General features: G+C 51.2%; 1 protein-coding gene across 6 annotated transcripts in view; it reads left to right on the top strand.

The window, feature by feature from the left end:
* The window catches only part of CAPZB (capping actin protein of muscle Z-line subunit beta), a 134,731-nt gene that overhangs the window by 26,742 nt on the left and 88,001 nt on the right, over nucleotides 1-19,988 (top strand). The window contains exon 1 of one of the 6 annotated variants that reach the window (XM_006934368.4): nucleotides 18,065-18,088. The exons of 4 other annotated variants lie outside the window; for them this stretch is intronic. In XM_006934368.4, the coding sequence (XP_006934430.1) occupies nucleotides 18,080-18,088 (9 nt within the window). In that variant the 5' untranslated portion in view covers nucleotides 18,065-18,079. Of the gene's footprint in view, nucleotides 1-18,064; nucleotides 18,089-18,950; nucleotides 18,999-19,988 lie in introns of those variants that run through there. One more of the 6 variants, XM_045035188.1, reaches the window with a different exon arrangement.

The following is a 19,988-nucleotide window of genomic DNA, read 5'->3' as shown; positions in this document are numbered from 1 at the left end:
CATTTTTCCCGTTTCTTGGTTAGCGAGGTTGAAGGTGTTTGCTCTCGCATGTGTTTGCTGGCGTTGCACTCACTCAGCGTTGTCTCTCCCCACCTGTGAGTCGTGTGTGTCTGCACGCTCAGACCGAATTCGAGAATTATCCTTACGTGCAAGACCAGAGCTCCCTGAGTGTTCATGGTGGATTACACGGTGCCCTCCCAGCCGGCCTCTGAGTCATTGTTGGGGGAATTAGAGGTGCCTAATTAGTGCGGATCAAGCTGGAAGCAAGTGCCACGGGCCTTGTCTGCAGTCCCTGGGGCCCAGTGGTGATCTCAGTGCCATCTTCTACCTTGAGCCCTTCTGTGAACTCAGCTGAAATTTGATCACATTACAGTATGGCTAAGGGGCCTAATTAGCCGGAAACCTCAGGAAATTCGAAAATTAGAGAGTCCATTAATCCCGAGGCCCCTCCTTTGGCGAATGGCTCCAATTCCCCTTTGGTTTGTTTGATTTTCCTGCTGTGCTTTAGCTCCAACAAGACTGGGATAGAGTGACAGCCTTTTTGTTGGAACTTCCTGCCTTTCTGGGGTTAAATAGAACCCTTTAAACCTCCCCTCTCCCTGCCCCACAGCACCGAGCTAATCTCTAAGTAATAGTAGGGAATGCTGGTCATTGTTCCATTTCCTGGCTGAAAATCCTCCAGAGTGCCCCCGTTAAGGTGAGTATAATGACCCCTCGTTAGTGCCTCTTACAGTCTCGTGACCTAGAGGAACAGAGGTGACCTGTGTAGGAGCCTCTCTTGCTCAAGTTGTGTCTAGGCAACTCCCCCCCCCCCTTTGAAATGTAAGTGGTTTTGTGTTGCGTAGATCCCGTGGTCTGAGCAGTTCTATGTTGCAGTACGCTGCTCCTTCCCCCTTCCCAGGTAGAACACCGGGGCAGCCCAGGTGAGATGCGGTCTGTGGATGTCATGTGGTTGGATGGAGATACTTGGCCAGGCTGGGCCTGTGCGTTGGAGTAGCCTTTCTGTACAGTGCAGTCATGGCCAGGTGGGGTGGGTCTGCATTCCGTCCAAGGCAGCTTATTTATGAACCATGGGCAGCCCCAGTCAAGGGAACTGAAGCCCGGGATCTTGAGACTGGTATTGTTGGAAGGATGTTCCTGTGTGACAGCCTCTGTATAAAACGTAGATCTTTCGTGCGTGTGTGCGTGTGTGTGTGTGTGTGTGTGTGTGTGTGTGTGTGCGTGCATTGTGGCCTCTAGAATACCTAATCCTGCCTTGGATTCGCAGCTGATCCTCCTCTGAGAGGCTTTATTAGTATTCAGAGATCATTTTTGTATTTCATTTGTTTTACTTCTCAAAGCTTTTCTCTCCTCAACTTGCTCCATTTACAGTGGTAGCAGATTGTTTGGTTGCTCTTAAAGGTATGAGCCTTGCACTTAAGAACCCTATAAAATGCAGGAAATTCGTCTTTATTTTCCTCAAGTAAACAGCCTGCTCTGAGACTGTGCCCTCTTCATGGCTTGGAGAGAAAGAATATGGTAGCCACCGTGGTGCTGGGCGTGACCATGTCCTTGGACCTTGGAGTGGGCCAGCCCTTTTGGAAGGCTTTAAGATGGTGAGCTTGGCTGACTCCCGCTCGCTGGGCAGACCATCGGTTGGGCACGGAGAGGTCCTTTGAAATTGGCCTCTTTCAGAGAATAAAGTTGATTCATTGAGTGAAATAATAGAGCAGATTATCACCAGAGTCTTGGATGCCATGACCCCTTGGGGGCCCGGCGCCCTCGTGGGCACTTGCTGGCTGGTATTGGGTTTTTGCCATGCTCTGCTCTCCTTAGCCAGGACTCAGCCCGGCTTTGGCCTTTGGCATTTCTTAGACGCCTCCCGTCTCCTCTCTGCCCAGGTGGCGTTGTCTGCGCCTGCCACTCAGTCCCTCGGAGCCACCTGTAACTGGCCTGTGAGGCTTGCGCAGGCAGCCCCCGTGGGCCCTTGGCTTCCTGGCTGCTTGGTCTGCATTTTGGCTTCCTCTTCGCAGGCGGGTTCCGTGAATTCACAGTGTAGACTCAGGCCCTCCTTCCCGTATGGGGGGCCGATCTCTCCATGAGGGCGCCTGCTGACGGCTGCGGTTTCGCACCCCCGGAGCTCTGAGCTGTGGTGGGGCATTTTGAACCATCAGCTTAGAAGAAGTGCTTCACCCAAACATGGTTCCGCCTTTGCCTTGCAGTCTCTAAGCTGTACTACTTGAAGTCATTTGGAGAAAATTGGGACCACTTTCCCGAACCACATTATCGAAAGCTTTGGCATCGTGGTAGAGAGTGCGGGTTTGCAGCCAGCCTGGATCCCCCGCTCACTGCCGTTGTGGGTCAGCTTCTCTCAAATCACCGAGGCTCCCTGCTCACTTGGGATGACCACGTGTGCTCCACGGGGTCACAAGGATACAGCAGAGATTGTGCATAAACGCACAACACAGAGAAAACAATAGTAGTTGTTAGTATTCTTCTATAACTTTGCAAAATGAAAGCAGTGGGAAGCCCCCTCCACGTGTCATTTGCATGACATGTCGTGGGAAAGAGTTTGTAGAGATAGGAGACCTTACAGGACCGACTCCCTCTCTGGAGGTGTGACTCAGGTGGCCCACCTGCAGGGTGCCTCCCTCCTTGAGCGCGAGTGTGTAAGTTGTAAGCACAGCAGACAGGGTGCCATCTTTTGCACGGCTTTCCTAGCCAAGTCTTCTCTGATGCTTCTTCTTTTCTTTTTTCTTTTTGTAAGATTTTGTTTTTGAGTAATCTTTACACTCCATGTGGGGCTCGAACTCACAACCCCTTGATCAAGAGTCGTATGCCCTACTGACCAAGCCAGCCAGGTGCCCCTCTGATTCCTTCCTTCCTTGCTTCATTCATTTATTATTTTTTAGAGAGAGAGCATGTGCACACGTGCACAAGTGGGAAAGAGGGGCAGAGAGAATCTTAGGCAGGCTCCACACTCAGCTCAGAGTCCAGTGCGGGGCTCGACCTCACAACCCTGGGATCATGATCGGAGCCAAAATCAAGAGTTGGACATTCAACCAACTGAGCCACCCAGGCACCCCTGATTTCTTCACTTATTGCTAAGCTTTCTTCTAGGACCTCCAATGAGTATACCTAACCCGGAGGAAACAGGCACCTCTAGATCTGGTACCTGCTCTCCAGGAGCTTCCGTCCACGTGCAAGAAAAGTCTGCATTCCAGGGAAGTGATGAGAGGCGGCACACGTGGGGTAGTGGTCAGCAGCTCAGGTGCTGGATGGAGCTGGCTGCCTGGGTTTGAATCCCACATATCCTCTCTGTTCCTCACTTTCTTCATCTGTAAAATGGGAATAGGGTGGTGGTTTGGAGGATGAGTTAATGCATCTCATACGCTTCTTGCAGCTGGTCCCCAGGAAGGGCGCAGTAGTTGTATTAACATTGTTGGGGCGCCTGGGTGGCTCAGTCAGTCAGGCATCAACTCTTGATTTAGGCTCGGGTCATGATCTTGCGGTTCGTGAGTTGGAGCCCCGCGTCAGGCTCAGTACTGAGCACGGAGCCTGTTTGGGATTCCCTGTCTCTCTGCTCTTCCCCGCACCCACATGCACACTCGCGTGCTCTCTCGCTCTCTCGAAATAAACAACAACAAAATTGTAGGAGGCGTTGATTCCGCAAATATTCACCTGTGTGGTGACCCACACAAAGTCCCTGGTGTGTGGTGAGAGAACAGATCATAAACACAAGGCTTTCCAGTGATAAGTGCCGCGAGGAAGCAGCAGGTGGTGTGCAGGGCAGGCAGGGAAGGCGGGTGAGAGCACTGAGAGGGAGGCAGCTCCAAGGGGCCCGCGGGGGGGCTGGCCGGGGCAGGGGCACCAAGGTGGAGCGGGCAGAAGGGTCTGCTGAGCCTTGCCGGGTTGCCGGGGCCCTGAGGATGCAGGGCCTTGTGCCTCAGGTCTTATTCTAATGGTAATAAGAAGACTTGGGGTTTTAAGCAGGAGAATACCGGGAGCTAACATAAGAACAGGTTATTTTGGCTGTTGCACAGAGGAGGGGTTGTGAGAGGCAAGGGTGGAAGCAAGCAGGGTGACAACGGGACGCTCGGTGAGAGGGAGGCTGTGCGGTGGAGGTGGGTGGGATTGGCATTGGTTCAGAGTCCCAGGACGGGGAGGTGGACATAGCCTCCAAGCAGAAGCCACCCAGGGTTTGTCTGCGGTTGAGTGATGTTCGCCCGCGGGGCTGGTCATCATCGGGCCTCACCCCTGTCAGGACATGCTGACCCCACATCCAGCGCTCTTCCCACACCTCCCTGCAGCCCCTCATCATCCTTGCTGCACTTGCGTGATGGTGGGCGGCTCGCTTGCGACTGGGAGACAGCTGGCAGCCTTTTGTGTCCTTGGTGCTCAAGTAGATAGCAGACTCGTCCTCTTGTTCCGTGAATATTTATTCACCGACCCCGAGTTAAACACTGTGCCAGACCCGGGCAGTACGGAAGTGACATCATCCTTGCTCTCCTGGAGACTGCAGCCTGGTGGGGGAGCCCGACACCGACCAGGTAGTCATGGTGCCCAGAGGGAGTCCTGCTGCCTTGAGGCTGCAGGATGGGGGCGGACATTGGGAGAGTCAGGAGGGTCTGGGCTTGAGCTGAGGGAATAGCAGCCCACGTGGAAGGAACCACAGGGTGCAAAGCCTGTGGCAGGAAGGAGCTTGATGAGTAGAGGGATGGAAGGAAGATAGTGGTGGCAAGGAGCAGGGTGGGAGAGGAGAATGGAGAGGTGGGCAGGACCCTCCTAGTCGCCAGTGGGGGGGGTTGTCTTTTTCCTAGGAGACTTTAAAAAAAATTTTTTTTAACGTTTATTGTATTTTTGAGAGAGAGAGAGAGAGAGCGTGCTCATGCGAGCACGAGCAGGGGAGGAGCAGAGAGAGGGAGACACAGAATCTGAAACAGGCTCCAGTCTCTGAGCTGTCAGCACAGAGCCTGACGCGGGCCTCGAACTCATGAACTGTGAGATCATGACGTGAGCCGCAGTCGGAGGCTTAACCCACTGAGTCACCCAGGCGCCCCTTTCCCAGGAGACCTCAAAGGGTGTAAGCAGTGGGGCTGATCGTTTGAGTCTTTAAGCTTGCTCTGACCCCGGTGTGGAGAAGGGAGGGGGCTGGGCAAGTGTGGGTCAGTCAGGAGACCCCTGTGGTAGACCAGGTGAGACCCGGTGGGTTGGGCGAGAGGGGGATGGTTGGTATTGGGGATGGAGAGAAATAATAATAAAATGATACTTGTAATAATAACGTGCTTCATGCTCAATAGATGTTAGCCATTTGCATGATGGGTATGCTTTGGGGTATGTTGAGGACCTTGGTACTAGAATCGTTCAGAGAAGTGGGGCGATGGTAATTAGATGATTCAGGGATGTATTATTTGTTAATATTCCCACACTGTCAGGTGCAGAAGTTTTCCCACCTTCTGGCCCCAGCCTTGTCACTGAATAGCTCTGTGCCACGGGGCGTGCTCCACTCACCTCCTGGGGCACCCACGTCCTCTCCTATAGACGGGGATGGTGGTGGTGTCGGCCTCACAACTTTGTCGGAGATTTCTGCAGCTGACGTGGAAGCACTTTGCAGGCTCCTGGGTGCTGCACGCGTGTAGGTGGTATTCGTAGTATTTCATCCAGTATTATATATTCCTTGCCATCCCTTCCACCACGTGTTGGTTGGGAGTAGGGAAAAAAAAAAGCTTTTATATTTTGCCAATTACAGGATTGTTCCTCGCATTCTTTTTTTTAATGTTTATTTTGAGAGAGACAGATGGACAGGGGTGGGGGGAGAGAGGGAGGGAGGGAGAGAGGATCCCAAGCAGGGCCCGCACTGTCAGTGCAGACCCAATGGGAGGGGCTCCATCCCACGAACCTCGAGATCATGCCCTGAGCCGAAATCAAGAGTTGGCCATTCAGCCGACTGAGCCACCCAGGCGCCTCTTCGCTCACATTCTCAAAGGCTTCTTGTGTGCCAACTGTGGCAGTAAGTTCTTTTCCTCTCATCCATAGTCTTCCCTTCCCTGTTCCTTCTTTCCATCCTCTGTCCCCAGTTCTCCCCTTCCTTGTGCCATGATCCAACCTCCAGATCCCTCAGTGGCTTCTCCTTGGGAAACTCGTGCTGACTCGGTGGGCATTTCGGAGCAGCTCGCTGCTCAGGCTGATGGGTTCTCAGACTTTAATGTCGTTGAGGCCGTAAGGTGCCATAGGAACCACTGGGAACGAACGATGGCAGTCCCTCCGCGTAGCTGACTTGGTGCATGGCAGCCTGCCCTGCAGGGTGACACGAATTGAGCAGTGATAACTTTTACAAACTTGATGACTCAGCAGTGTCTCCTTGGCACCGGATGAGAGCAGTCTTAGCATGCAGGAACGAGTCGTGGAATAGCAAAGAGAATTCTTACAAATAATAAACATCCCTTTCTGTTATTCCAAAGATAAACATTAGAGATGGAGTCACTGGGGTTTTTCATAACCTTCCGTGGACTCCTGACTGTTCTTTCCCAAAATAAACATGGTGAGTGTCTGCAGTTCAGATACTTCTCTTCCCTTGCCCCTTTATCCTTCAGAAGTACTAGATTTTCCAACACAAGCCTCCATATCAGCTGACATTGCAGACGTATAAAGGGATCGTTTGTAAGGGTTTTTGCTTCCAAAGGTTCTGGTACCGGCTGCTTTCTTTCTGGACTCGGTTTCCTTGTTTGTGGAACAACCATGTGAACCTCGATAATCCCCAGGGTGCAGTCTTCCTCCTCCTTCAACGTGCACCCAGTCGGGGTGGCCTCTGCCCTTAGGCGGTTGAAACACTCCTACTGATGTACAGCAAGTAAAATGGACTTTTTGTATATCAGATCCACACTTTAAGGAACCGTAGAATGAACTTTAAACATTTTTTTAAGAAGTAAACATTTCTTCTGCATCTGATTAACCCTGGCAGGAAGTCTGTTCGGAGGTCAGGAGGAACTAGAATACTCACATGTTTGGATTCCTAAAGCAGGGCCCACCCCTGCTGGTGAGTCAGGAGGCACCATCCAACGTGGTCCTGCTTCCAGAGGGCTTGCCGTCGGCCTCTTCGGAAGCGCTCCAGCACCGTTTCGGGGATGCATGCTTGTTCTCCACTGCCCCAGACTGCAATCCGTGGCCAGGCCATCACCGTTACCCATCTGAGCCCCCCGGGGTTGAGCTTTGGCCCACGCGGGAGAACTGGGATCGGTGTCTCCTGGCAGAGGGCATGTTTAATAACCACCCACCACTCCTGTCTAGGATCTAGTATGCGAAAATGGCAACCGTCTCCTGAAGTCAGTTCTGAAAACTAGACTGCTCCTAAGTATGGCTGTAGGAGGACAGGGCTGATGCTTGCTCCCAAGACTGTCAGCCTCAATCTGTCTATGAACTTGGACTGAGTTAAGGACAGCTGGGGGATAATTGAACCAGGTGGATCAGGTTTCGAGTGTGAACAAAGATACTGAGAACTGCCTTGTAATCATTTCAATGTGAGGCATGCTCCCTTCTCCCCGGACCTTTAAGGAGTCTGAAATAGTTGAAAGGGAGCAGCCGAGAAAGAGGAAGATGGTGATAGCCTGTCTGTCTTCACCTGGAACCCGATCTGAAAGGGAAGTGGAGATCGTGCAAGGAGCGTGGGCCCTGGGGCTGGGCAAACCTGGTTCCAATCTTGGGTTGGCCTCTTCCAGGCACTGCGGCTCGGGGTGAGCTCCTGAACCTCATTTCTCCCTTCCACCTACCAGGGCGTTAGAAAGAATTGACTCCGCTTGTGTTCCGTGCCTGGGGGACGGGGGGCGGGGGTGAGCATCCGAAAGCGGTAGCTGCTGTGGTCAGTAATATTTTGGGCCTCCTGGAGAGGGTGTGATCGTTTCGATGCCAGTCCAGGGCCAGGAGCTCCGCCCGTGCTCTCGTGTCTCCCTGAGCCAGCTCTGAGGTCGGGTGGTGGCATTTCCATTTCACAGGTGGAGACACTCGCACGCGTGCTGGTGGTTGAAGTGGCTCGTGTGAAAGTTTCATTACAAGTGCCGGGGGCTGATGCCAGATGATCCCTGCTGCTAGAAGGGATCTTTTTTTCTTTAAGGACTCCACAGCGAAAATAGTCATGGTCTCCTTCTGACTTAGCAAATGGTAGAAAATTAGAAAAAACTAGCAAAGTATAAAAAAATAAAAATCACCTCGATCCCACTACTTAGACAAAGTATTATTTTGGAGTACTTCTTTCTGGCGTTTTATTATTTAACGTTCTGGTGGGTATATAAGTAGGTGCTGTTGTGTTTCTGTTTGTTCCCTGCTGGGTGGCAGGGTCGTAGCATGGCAGTTACAAACATAGCCTCTGGAGCCAGGCTGAGTTCATGTTCCAGCTGTGCCACTGACTAGCTTTGTGACCCTTGATAAGTTCCGTAACCTCTCCGTACCTCGATCCTCTCATCTATGACACAGGATTAATGATGGGAGCTGTTTGATAAGCCAGTCATGAGGATTGAATGAGTTAACACATAGTAAGCACACAGAAAGCCTTCATCAGTATAACTGTGGTTAAAATCATAATCGTTACGCGGGCACCTGGGTGGCGTCTGACTTGGGCTTAGCTCGCGATCTCACGGTCCGTGAGTTCGAGCCCCACGTCGGGCTCTGTGCTGCCAGCTCAGAGCCTGGAGCCTGCTTCCGATTCTGTGTCTCCCTCTCTCTGCCCCTTCCCTGCTCACACACTCTCTTTCTGTCTCAAAAATAAATAAGCGTTAAAAAAATCATAATCATTACGCTTCCTTTATAAACCTGATTTTAGTGGTTTCCTAACACACCGTGTAGACATAGCACAATTCGCACACAAGACCCGCCGCTGCTTTCGTGGTCTCCAGCATGCTGGTGGACACGGAACCTTGACGAATCCTCTCCCTGTTTCCTCCGCTCCAGCACCAGATTTGATTCACATCTTGTCAGACCCGCGCATTTCTTTTTCTTGGCTGTCGTCAGAATTACCAAGCCTCGAGACCCCACTTTGCTCTCTTACCCCTGGTTCCGGCCTCGGAAAGTGCGGCCTTTCAGTCTTCGTGCCTGTCGGCCTCACATGGGCTCCAGGGTCAGGAGGTGTGTGGTGCTGGGGCTGCTGGGGCTGCTGGGGTTTCGTCTGCAAATGAAAACCACCTGGCCAGCTGCTTGGGTCAGATGGGAGCCAGATGGGGGAAGTTGGGAGGGGGCGCTGGGCAGCCTGGAGCAGCGTCCGCATGTCCTGTCATCTCGGCCCCTCCCGGGCCCCGTCAGCCTGCAGGGGGTTGCGTGTAACCCGGCATCTCTCCCGTGCCCAGACAGTTCCGGGATGCAGGGTCCTCCCACCCAGGCCACAGCCAGCCCGGAAGACGTGACCCAGAACCTAGAGAGGTGACACTCACGTCAGATTGGATGGCAGAAGAGGAGCGACAGGTGGCTAAGTGGCCATCGGGGTGGAAACTTTAACTGTCAGGCTGAGGGGGAGGCGGCAGGGAGAGTAAATAGCCAAGTTAATGGAATCCACATGGCACACAGGCAGGAGAGGCTTTTGGACGGAGCAAGGCCAGTGATTAAACGAAGACACACTGAAAACAGTCCCCCCAGGAAATGTGTTGGCCAGTGACAGCTTGCTACAGATTAGGGAGTCACGTTGAGTCGAGTTGGTCTGGTCTCCAGGCCACTTGGCACGCGAGTCATTTGCAGTCGAATGAAGGAAAAAGGCATTTGTGAAAGGTGAGGGGTGGCAAAGCACTTGGCATCTTCCCTTGGGTCTGAGTTGTCACAACTGCCACCAGGATTTGATTTGCGGTTCAGAGAGGGAAAACGAGGGGAGGTCTCTACCTCCGGGCCTTGTGGATTAAGGAGGTTGCCAGAGCGGGAAGTAATGCATTCATTTCAGTGTCTAAACAAGCTTGTTCAGGGGCAGAGAGAGTAGAAAAATACTCATCAGATACCCTAAAGAGTGGGAGGGAGGAGAGGCGATCAGCGCACTCAAATTGATTTACAACTAGGAGTGGAAGTTCTGCCTTGCAAAGGAAAAGCCCCCGGAGAGATGGAAAGTGCCAGGAGAGAAGGGTGTTCTGGATGTTTACTTTCGCCTTTGGAGCTGCCCTAGCGTGCCTTTCCCTGCCAGCAGCACGGCTTGCGGCTGAAACGGGGCTGGGCAGACCCGATCTTCTGTTTGATTGCTTGGAGATTATTTGACTTCCTTGTCCGCAGACCAGGGCCCCTTAACACTCGATTGGCTGATTGGTGGGCGGGCTCTTAACTCTCCCAAAGAAAAGCCCACCCCGTGTGGGGCTGGAGTCTTAGCTCTGTCTTTACCTTTTTTCTCCCACATTGGAGGAAGCTCTGAGGATACAAGCGAGAGTGTCCTAATTAGAGAGCTAATGTCCAGCCTGTTCTAATTCTTTTTTTAAATTGTTTTAATGTTTTATTTATTTACTTTTGAGAGAGAGAGAGAGAGAGAGAGAGAGAGAGACCCAGTGCGAGTGGGGGAGGGGCAGAGAGAGACGGAGGCACAGAATCCGAAGCAGGATCCAGGCTCTGAGCTGCCAGCACAGAGCCCGACGTGGGGCTCGAACCCACAAACTGTGAGATCATGCCCTGAGCCGAAGTCCGACGCTTAACCGACTGAGCCACCCAGGCGCCCCAAACTTATTCTCATTCTTAAATGTAAAATAAACTTTGTGCTGTGACTTGAATTAACTGCCCGTTGCTCTGGTGGCCCCGGCTCATCAGTGTGGCCCAGCGTTCTGGTTGAGGCCTCCGAGCCGAGGGGCTTGTGATTGGTTGGGGCCAGTTAGCTGTGCCCTGCCCTGCCGGTTCTCAGCTGAGCTCTGTCCAGACTGCTCTGCCCCTGACCTTGGGGTGGCATCCCAGGGGCATGTCTGTTAAGGGACTCTGCCAGCTGAAGCCATGTAGCTGGACTGCTGTGTCCACAGAACACTTCTAAGAGGGCACGAAGGTCTTGTGGCTCCAGCTCCCTTCTAGGTGGTATTGGGCTCCCTCAAGGACGAGGCTTGGGCCTGCCCAGTGGCCCTGTCTCTCTAGGCTAAGGTTTAAATTCATCGTTTTTCCTAATTTTCTTAATTTTCTTTTTTTTTTTTCCCCTTCCCGCTTGAAAACAAAGCAAAAGCTACAAAATCCTCATGTCCCAAAGGGTGACAGAAGTTTTACACGCTCCTAGTAGAGATTATTTTCAGCGAGGGCTGGGATGCACACCGCCTGCGGGCCCACTGGGACCTGGGGGTTGTCATTTTTTGATCGGTGGGTTGTAATTTGGAAAGGCACATCCAGCATTAGAATTTTTTATTTGGAAAACAAAGCCTAGTTTCTGCACAGTGCAAACCCTAGAGGGTAAAGTTAACAAAATCCAGTCAGCAGCTGGATCGTGGGTATTTTAGAGATTGAAAAATAAAAATTCGGAAAGTTCAGAAAAACAGGTAACACCTCCCAGAGAAAACACGTAACATTTTCATATATTGTTTCTCTCCAGGATATTGGCTTTTTTTTTCCTTAGTTGAGATTAAATATTTATATCCAACTGTGCTAATTTAACATAAAATAGATCCTTTTCCCATGTTTTAAAGGACTTTCTCTGCAAACACTGTAATGGTGACAGACTATCATCATTTTCCCTAGAAGGGTGTGACCACTTTAACAGCTTTTGACATATAATTGCCAATTACTTTCTAAAAGAATTGTACTCATTTCCATCCTTTCCAGCATCCAGATTGCTTTTCTGTTCTGTGTGCCTTTTCTGTAATATATGAACCTCCACTCACCTTCTCCTCCACATGGCTCATTGTCCTGTTCCCCATTTCACTTTGGCCCATTTCTGTTCACCTTTGACCACTTCCGGGGAGTGACATCTTGTCGAGGCAGCTTTGAAGCTTCTGTTGGATGAGAGCAGTGTTCTCGGTTTTCGTACACACAGCACATCCTGAACCCCGTGTGGTATTTGGCCCCTTGGGCCTGTGCTCCCTCTCCACCGCCACTTGTCATTAAGGCGAGCCTGGCAGTCCAGCCCCCCCCCCCCCCCCGCCCTTATGAATGGCTTTTCAGGGCCGGGACTTCGCTGTGTCCTGTGTCCAGTGGAACTGACCTCTGGCCCCCCATGCTCGCTCTCGCACTTTATCTGACGAGCTTCTGTGAGCGGGAGGTTTGTCTAGTGATTCCTGAGAGGTCACCAGCTTCCTCTGCTGCGACCACATGGTCTTGCCAAGTGCTCTTGAGGGAAGCAGGGTGCACAGCCGCCCCCGAGAGGCCTCTGGTTCTGCCCCTGTTGTGTTTCCCTTTTCTGCAACTGCTTTACAGAGGTGTAATTTACATAGCACAGATTGCCCTGGCGTTGAGCATGCGGCTGGGTTTTGTAAGTTTGGTAGTAAATTTAGAGTTGCAGAGCCGTCCCCACAATCCAATTTAACAGTATTGTCATCCCCCCCCCCAGAAAGATCCCTTGCGCTCTATTGCGATTACTCCCCAATTCCCTGTCTGCCCCCAGGCAAACCACTGATCTTTTCTTCTTTCTGGATGGTTCGCCTGTATGGGATCATACGGATGGTTTTCTAAGGAAAAGATTTGATTCTTAAAGTAGTGCTTGTTGGAAAACATCTGGTTAAATGGAAGCCCAGTGATTAGTGTGAGTTACCTTTAGGGAGTGATGTCCTCTGGGTGATGGGACGGTAGGGGGGCTTCTTGCTTTCTGTAATGCTTGAATTTTTGACAGAGAGCCTGTATCACATTTACAGTCAGGAAAAAAAAGGGGAGGGAGAGTACGTATTTCATTTCTGGAAAATGCAAAAAGTACAAAGGGGATAAAAAACGAACAGTTCTCAGAAATCCCCCCTCACGGATAAAACCGCTTTTACTTTGGTGTGGGTTTGGTTCCCCCAGGCCCCGGTTTTCTCTGAGCATATTTTTAAAATCTGGCTTTCATATTTTAAATTTTGCATCCTTGCTTGTTTGTACTGGCATCACAGAAGCCCTTCTCTCACCTAACTTACAACACTGTTGCAAACTTCTTGTCCATGATCATACAGTGGTTCATTTAATGGTTCCCCGTAATTCGCGTACACTGAGCGTTAAGGTTAGTTTTACTTTTTGCTACTGGAAATAATGTGGATTGAATGAACGTGTAAAAGCTTTGTGTAATACCTTTGCAAAACCCTTGGGTCAAGGGGTTTGTACATGGAAGAAAAATGTTTCTCTCCCAGTTTGCAGCTATTTTTGCAAAATTGTTCTCTAGATTTCTTCTGTGTTACCTGCTCCTTGAAATTATTTATTTGGCTCCAAGGATCGGGTTTAGATTTCTAGGAGGTGGCTTTATGTCGGATTGAGGTGCGAGGTGGAAAGTGGCAGGGGGATAAACGGAAGAGCCGTGCCCATGGGAGCCAGGGTCGAGTTTACCTTCACAAAATCTCGTGTTCGTGATCTAGACAGGGCTTAGGCACCTGTGTTTTCTGTAAAGAATCCCTTTTTGTTCATCTTTAGTTTGCAGTAAAGCTTTGTTTACATAGATGGGTGAGCAGATGCCTTCCTTATTTTAAGAGGGTCAGCCCAAAGAGACTTTTGGTCCCATTCAAGCCAGAGTTACCGAGGGCTGGGGAGGAGGAGGCAGCATGCAGACGGACCTCGAGAGCAACTCTGGGATCCTGCGGGCTCCAGGGGAGGCGAGGCCAGTTACCTGGATGCCCCCTTCTCATTGGAGACTCTCTGGCCCAAGCCCTTTCGTGATCCAAAGTCTGAACCGAGGTTTTTAACCTGGGATGTCTGGGAATGAGAGACGTGTGTGACCCCACCAGCTGTCATCCACACTGTGGTGTGTGTGCATTTGTCTGTGGAGAGGGTCACTTCATCTCTGGCCTCACAAGGGGCAGAACTGTGAATACTCCAGAGGGACTGGTATCGTCCTTAACTAGGGACACCCATGCTGCAGCCACTACTTCTGTGCTGTGTGACCTTGATCAGGTGACCTAGCCTCCCTGCACCTCTGTTTCCTCCTTGTGAAGTGCTGGGCATGTTGGAGGCACCCAGAGTCACATCTGGGTTCTTATTTGAATTTTGGCTCATCAAGTCTTTAAAGGAGCCATGGACCCAGAATTGAGCCGAGCAACCTTCTGTGTCTTCCACCCGGAGTCTGGTGATGCTAATGTGGTTCTGTTAAACGGTATCTTGTTTATTTTAAAATAAGGAATGTATTTTTATTATTTATTATTGTTATTTTTTTTTTAAGTTTATTTACTTATTTTGAGAGAGAATGTGAGCAGGGGACGGACAGAGAGAGAGAATCCCAAGCAGACTCTGCGGGGTCAGTGCAGAGCCTGACGTGGAACTCAGACTCATGAAACTGTGAGATCACGACCTGAGCCGACATCAGAAGTCGGGCACTTAACCGACTGAGCCACCCAGACACTCCAAGGAATGGATTTTTTAAATCGTTGTAGAGAAGGATATAATTATTAGGCTTTCTTTTTTCTTTTCTTTTTTTTTTTTTTTTGAGGGAGAAAGGGCATGAAATCCAACCAGTGCTAGCCATGTACATGTTTACCCTTTGTTCACGGAATGAACGCTGGTCATGACGACTTCTCTCAGTGCAGTTGCTGAGTTACTGCAGCCCTAGGAAGCAGTATTTTTATAGTGTGTAGAGGGAGCCAAGCTAAAGCCCGAAGCAGTGGACCTTTCCTAAAACCAAACCAGAGTTGGAGATTCTAGAGCGCCCGGTGGCATCGTTGCAGGAAGCCAGTGAAAGCAGAGCTCTCCAAATTGGAGAGTTCTGGTGACTTTTGAGGACCCTGTGATTTTCAGTCCTTTAAGCACCTGGGCTGCTGCAGAGCTTTGCGTAGGGCTCCTTTTGTATCCCCCTTGGCTGGGGAGGTGGGTGGAGAGGGTGCTTCCCAGGCCCTACTGCAAGTGGGAGAAAGTTGCCTAATGTCTGGTAAATGGGCCTCGGAGCCTGGCTTAGTTGGCAGCTGGGGCTTAATGCGAGGGGGTGTTGCCTGATTTAAATTTGTAAAACAAAACAAAACCCTTTTTATTATGGAAAATTTCAAGCATATAGAACCAGTGGCTTGTCGCCAAGGCCAATCTTGTATCTATACCCACCCACACCACCCTCCCCTTTGAACCAGATTACCTGGTTTAACTTTTTAGGTTTATTTGTTTATTTGAGGAATCTCTACCCCCAACGTGGGGCTCAAACGCACAACCCTGAGATCAAGAGTCGGACACTTAACCGACTGAGCCACCTAGGTGCCCCCCACCGAGTTTAATTTTGATGAGCATTCTGGGTGACCATTCTGAGAATAGACTTTTGCTGCTCTCTGTACCATACTCTAAATGACGACTGGTTGCTGGTTTTTGTTTTGAAAATTGTCAGTTTAAAAACTTTTTTTAAGTGTAAAAACTCTAGCTTGTTCTGTGCTGACACACTCGTGCCTGCCTCTTATAATTAGAAATCACAAAGTTTATAGATAACAAAGCCCCATCTGGAGATACCCACCCTGATGATTTTGAAGGGCTCCTGTGCACACTGCCTCTGCCTTCTGCTCTGCGGTCCCCATCGGGCTGCCCCTCACCCAGCGTCACCATCGCCTGTGGCACTTGGCAGGGGCGGACACGCGGGGAGGGTCTGAAGCAGTGCTAGACTTCTGAGTTCCTAGTGTGTTGGTGACTCGCCGGGTGTTATGTTGTGCAGGAGGGGTGCGCGTGCCCATCACCACCCTCCGGTTGGGGACTCGTTCTTTATAGGCGTGATGGGAGCCCAGCGAATGGAGTTAAGTGTATGCGCTGCACCCTGCTCCCACTGGGCCAACAGAGCCTCCTCGCTTCCCCCCCCCCCGCCCACCCCGGGCTGGCTGGGCAACAAAACCGAGTCCCGAGGAAATGTGGCGCTCCTGAGCACGCCTCGCCCGCTCACTCTACTTCCGGGCAAAGTCCTTGAGCAGATGAACTCCTGGTGAGCCCAGGTCACCCGGGTGCCATGTGTCCCCCGTTCTGGATTGGACACGCACGCTGCACAGCCAAGAAGATGCAAGGCAAGCCACCCGGGATTCAGTCGTTCAGAGCTCTCAAACCTGCTTATTGTTTATATTACGTCTATTTTAAAATCTCATTAACTATTGAGAGGATGTTTTTTTATGCGATAGTGTGTCTTAAGGTTGAAGAATGGAGTTGAGCTGAGTGCAGCATTACCTATTTGAGACATTAATTCTGAGTCGCCCCACCTCGGGGACCTCAGCGTGGATGTCTGCTGATGCCACTTCATCAGTGTACAAACCACACGTTCCAGCAACATAGCTTGGATCCAGTGGTTGCCATCCAGAGCAGCCGACCTGAGGCTGGATTGGGAGTCACCCTTTGGCTGCGAGGAAGGTTGGACTGAGCTGCCAGGGTTGTGTTCTGGGAGAAATGCTCAATCTACATAAAAAAGCAAATTGTTGGGGTTATTTGGGGGGGGGGCGGATTGTTTGTCTTTTTAGAGAGCACAAGTGGGACAGAGAGAGAGTGGGAGACCTAGAATCTGAAGCAGGCTCCAGGCTCTAAGCTGTCAGCACAGAGCCCGGCGCGGGGCTCGAACTCACCAACTGCAAGATCAGGACCTGAGCTGGAGTCTGATGCTTAACGCACTGAGCCATCCAGGCACCCCAAGAGCGAATTGTTTTTACACCTTCTTAGCCTCTGTTTCTAACATACTCGTTACGATGTATCTTTTATTAAAGCGTTTCCTGAATGGTTATGCTTGGAAATACTTTCTGAGCAGTTTATTGGACTTGTCAGTAACGTGTGTGTTTTCTCTAGCTGAGGGAAAATCTGGTAGCACCCCCCTGCCTGGCCCTGGTGTGCTTTCTCATGTCCAGGCTCAGGATGTGATGATGGCAGCTGGGGAGACCGCCGAAGGAAGTACTTGTTTTAGGACCTCCGCCGAAGGAAGTACTTGTTTTAGGACCTTGATTCCCTCAACAAACAAACAACAAAATAGAACACAGCTCCAAGGGCTGCAGCTAGGGGGAGTCCAATCTAAAACGAGTGACACGTAGTAAACACTGCCTGAGTCAGTGGAATTGACCCTGGGGAGTGCGTGATGGAGAGTGGTGTCGGAACTGTGTCCTCTGCAGGACCCAGGCAGCACTGGCAGTGTTGAGCGGGAGTGAGCCGCTCTCTGGGCGAGGACACAAGTGTGTGAGGGCTTGCTTCAGGTATTTGAAGGGATGTCATGAGGCCAGGACCTTGCATGTCTTTGGGATGGCTCTGGGGGGCAGGACTGCTGTGTGAAAACGGGCGGTGAGCTGTCCCCTCTGGTGATGACCAGGCAGAGGCTGAAGGGGGTTTGTGAGGGGGACGGGGGACTCTGGGGTCACTAAAACTCTGACATTCTGGATTCTTGAACAACAAGAGACCTTTCACTCAAAGACTTTACTAGTTGATAACTATCTTTTCTTACATTTGTACAAATACAAATTCGTAACTCCTAATAAATTTACCGAAATGGGCACTGTTTTCCTCTATCTCACTTTTCCAATAAATCTTTGTGGGAGTTTTGAGGCTCCCTCCCAAGAGACATGTTGTTTCCTATCTCTGGTGGGCTTGCCCGAGGCCGGAAGGCCTCTTTCCCACAGGACCCTCTCACCCCGATGTGCCACCACGTTGCATATACCTCCTTGGACTTTTGTGGGTCTTTGGTGGAACCTGCTGATTTTTACATCCTGCAAGAAAGAATTCTGGCTGATGAGTAGCTCTGTTCCATCACTGGAAACGATTCCTAACCCTGCCCCCTTGCCCTGGATTTACTCTTTCTGTGATAATCAGCTAAGCCATTTTCCCCAGTCAGAGGACATCCCAACAATGACCAGCTGCCTGCGGTTGGTTATGCGGGGAAACGACAAGAGAGGGAGCGGGGCGTCCTCGCTGGTGACCTTGAAGGCTCTGGAGGGCCTGGCAGCCTCCGGTGGGGAGTCGGGCAGACATCTGTGCTAATACCTTCTTTGAACAACTCGGTGTGATTGAGAACAGACCTCCTAACTTGGGCAGTCTTACACGGCCACTTCCTCTCATGCTGAGTCTCACCAGGAAGGGGCACAGGAAAATGGAAAAGGTAGCACAGCTCTGGGTCTGGGTTCTGCTTCCACGTGTAAGTGTGGGTGAGCCCCGGGCCCTGTCTGAACTTCAGCTCCTCAGAGAGCAGTGGGAGGCTTCAGTGGTCAGTCTTCCAGGTACCTGGGTGTGCCGCTCGGCCCTGAGACGCTTGGGAAACTCTTTTCACTCGGCATGCTCTGGGTTTCCTTAAGCTTACGTCCTAATTGAATTTTCTCGAAAACCCGCTTTCCCCAAGCTGTCGGGCAGCAGTGTACTTTTGAGGGGGTGGAGGAATGGCCGGCTGTCTCTCTCTCCTGTTCTTTCTTCCCAGCCTTATTGAGGTGTAATCGGAGCACGCAAAGTGACGCGGCGTGGAAGGGGACAGTTTGGTCATTGCCGTCTGTTTTATGAGATCGCCAGCATCTGCCTCCTGGCGCTCGCCTCCCTCCCGTGTCCGATCCTGCACTCGCTGGCGTTCCAGCCTCTTAGAAGCAGGGATTCCAGCTGGCAGGGCTGTCACAAGTGTTTCCATAAGCATTCCCACGATCCTTTAAGTGAGGAGCGTGACCTCGGAACCATGTGCCCGCTCCCCTCCGCTCCCCTCCCTTGACGTAGGAGGAGGTGGGAGGTAAGAACAATACTTGGATGGCTGCGTTCCCTGTCTGGGGCGCTGCCGGAAAGCTGAGCATTTGTAGGCCATCCAAACACGATGGTTCTCCTGGGACTCAGGGGTTAGAAGGGGAAAGTGAATTGATTTCTACCTTCGTGTCAGAGCGAAGAGAACTCGCAGAACAAGCCCCCTGTACTTTTCTAAGCTCTCCTGCGGTGCCTCCCCTTTCGCTGTGGTCACGGAGCTTATGAGCTCAGTGTAAGAAAATTGGCAAACTAAAGCAAAGATGTTTTCTCTCTGTTGCGAAGCTCTCTCACTGGTGAGTTTCAGGCTGGCTTTGCTGGGGACCCTCGTAGACGATTCATTCGGTTTCCCTGGGCTGGTGGGAGCACGGGGAGAATGCATTCCTAGCTTGGGAATGCGAGAAGGGGTTCTTGCTGTGACAGCGCCTGGAGTAAGTTTCACTGCCCGTTGGGTTCTGCTGATCGCTTTTCCAGTCGTAGAGATCCCCCATTCCGTGGCAAGTTTTTGTAAGACTGTGCAGAAGGGGCACGAGTTTCTTAGGCTGGCCGACTCTGCATTCTGTATTTATCCATGTGACCTAGTGACAGGCAGTAATTGACGTTACCGTTCATTTAGTAGAACGTAGCAAGCACCCTGCTCTGAAACCTTATCTAGGAAAGTGCCTCCTGGGTCTCGGTTGCACCCCGTGCTGCTTTGACCGTCATTTTCGCCCGTAGGTGAAGAGTGTGCAGGCTAGATAGAGGTGGATAGGGTAATTACACCCCAGCCCTTGAGTCGGTCAGCACCTTGTCCTCAGTTTCTCCCTTGCCTGCTCTTAGAAGCAGGTCTGCGAGCATGTTTGGCCTGGGCCACAGTGACATTTCTTACATTCGGGAAGACCTTACCGACTTGAGGTCTTTTGTCACAGACTCTTTGCTTTTAGTGAAAGCCGTCAGTGGATTTATACGTCTGGATGAGAAACCACTTCATCTGCCATGGGATGGGAAACCACCTCTGAGAAGTCAGGCATTGGGATTCCCAAAGAACTGCCAATAGAGGCCCATCCTTGGGTTTCCGCTTGGTGGAGGTATGGGCTGAAATAGGCCCAGCCCTGCCCACCAAGCCTGAGCCAGCCCTCCTGTGATGTGACGGTGAAGCCACCAGGCTCAGCAGGCCCAGAGCACTCCCTGGGCTCACAGTCACTGCCCTGCTGCAGGAGCACAAGTCCAGCACTGTTTTCTAGAGGTTGGCGGAAGGCCACAGAGACCTTTATTTTGAAATTTTAGATCATATCCTTTTATTCCCC

Source organism: Felis catus, chromosome C1, assembly GCF_018350175.1.
Source record: "Felis catus isolate Fca126 chromosome C1, F.catus_Fca126_mat1.0, whole genome shotgun sequence".
Lineage (NCBI taxonomy): Eukaryota > Metazoa > Chordata > Mammalia > Carnivora > Felidae > Felis > Felis catus.
The sequence above is the reverse complement of the archived record's forward strand: the minus strand, read 5'-3'. Positions and strand labels throughout refer to the sequence as shown.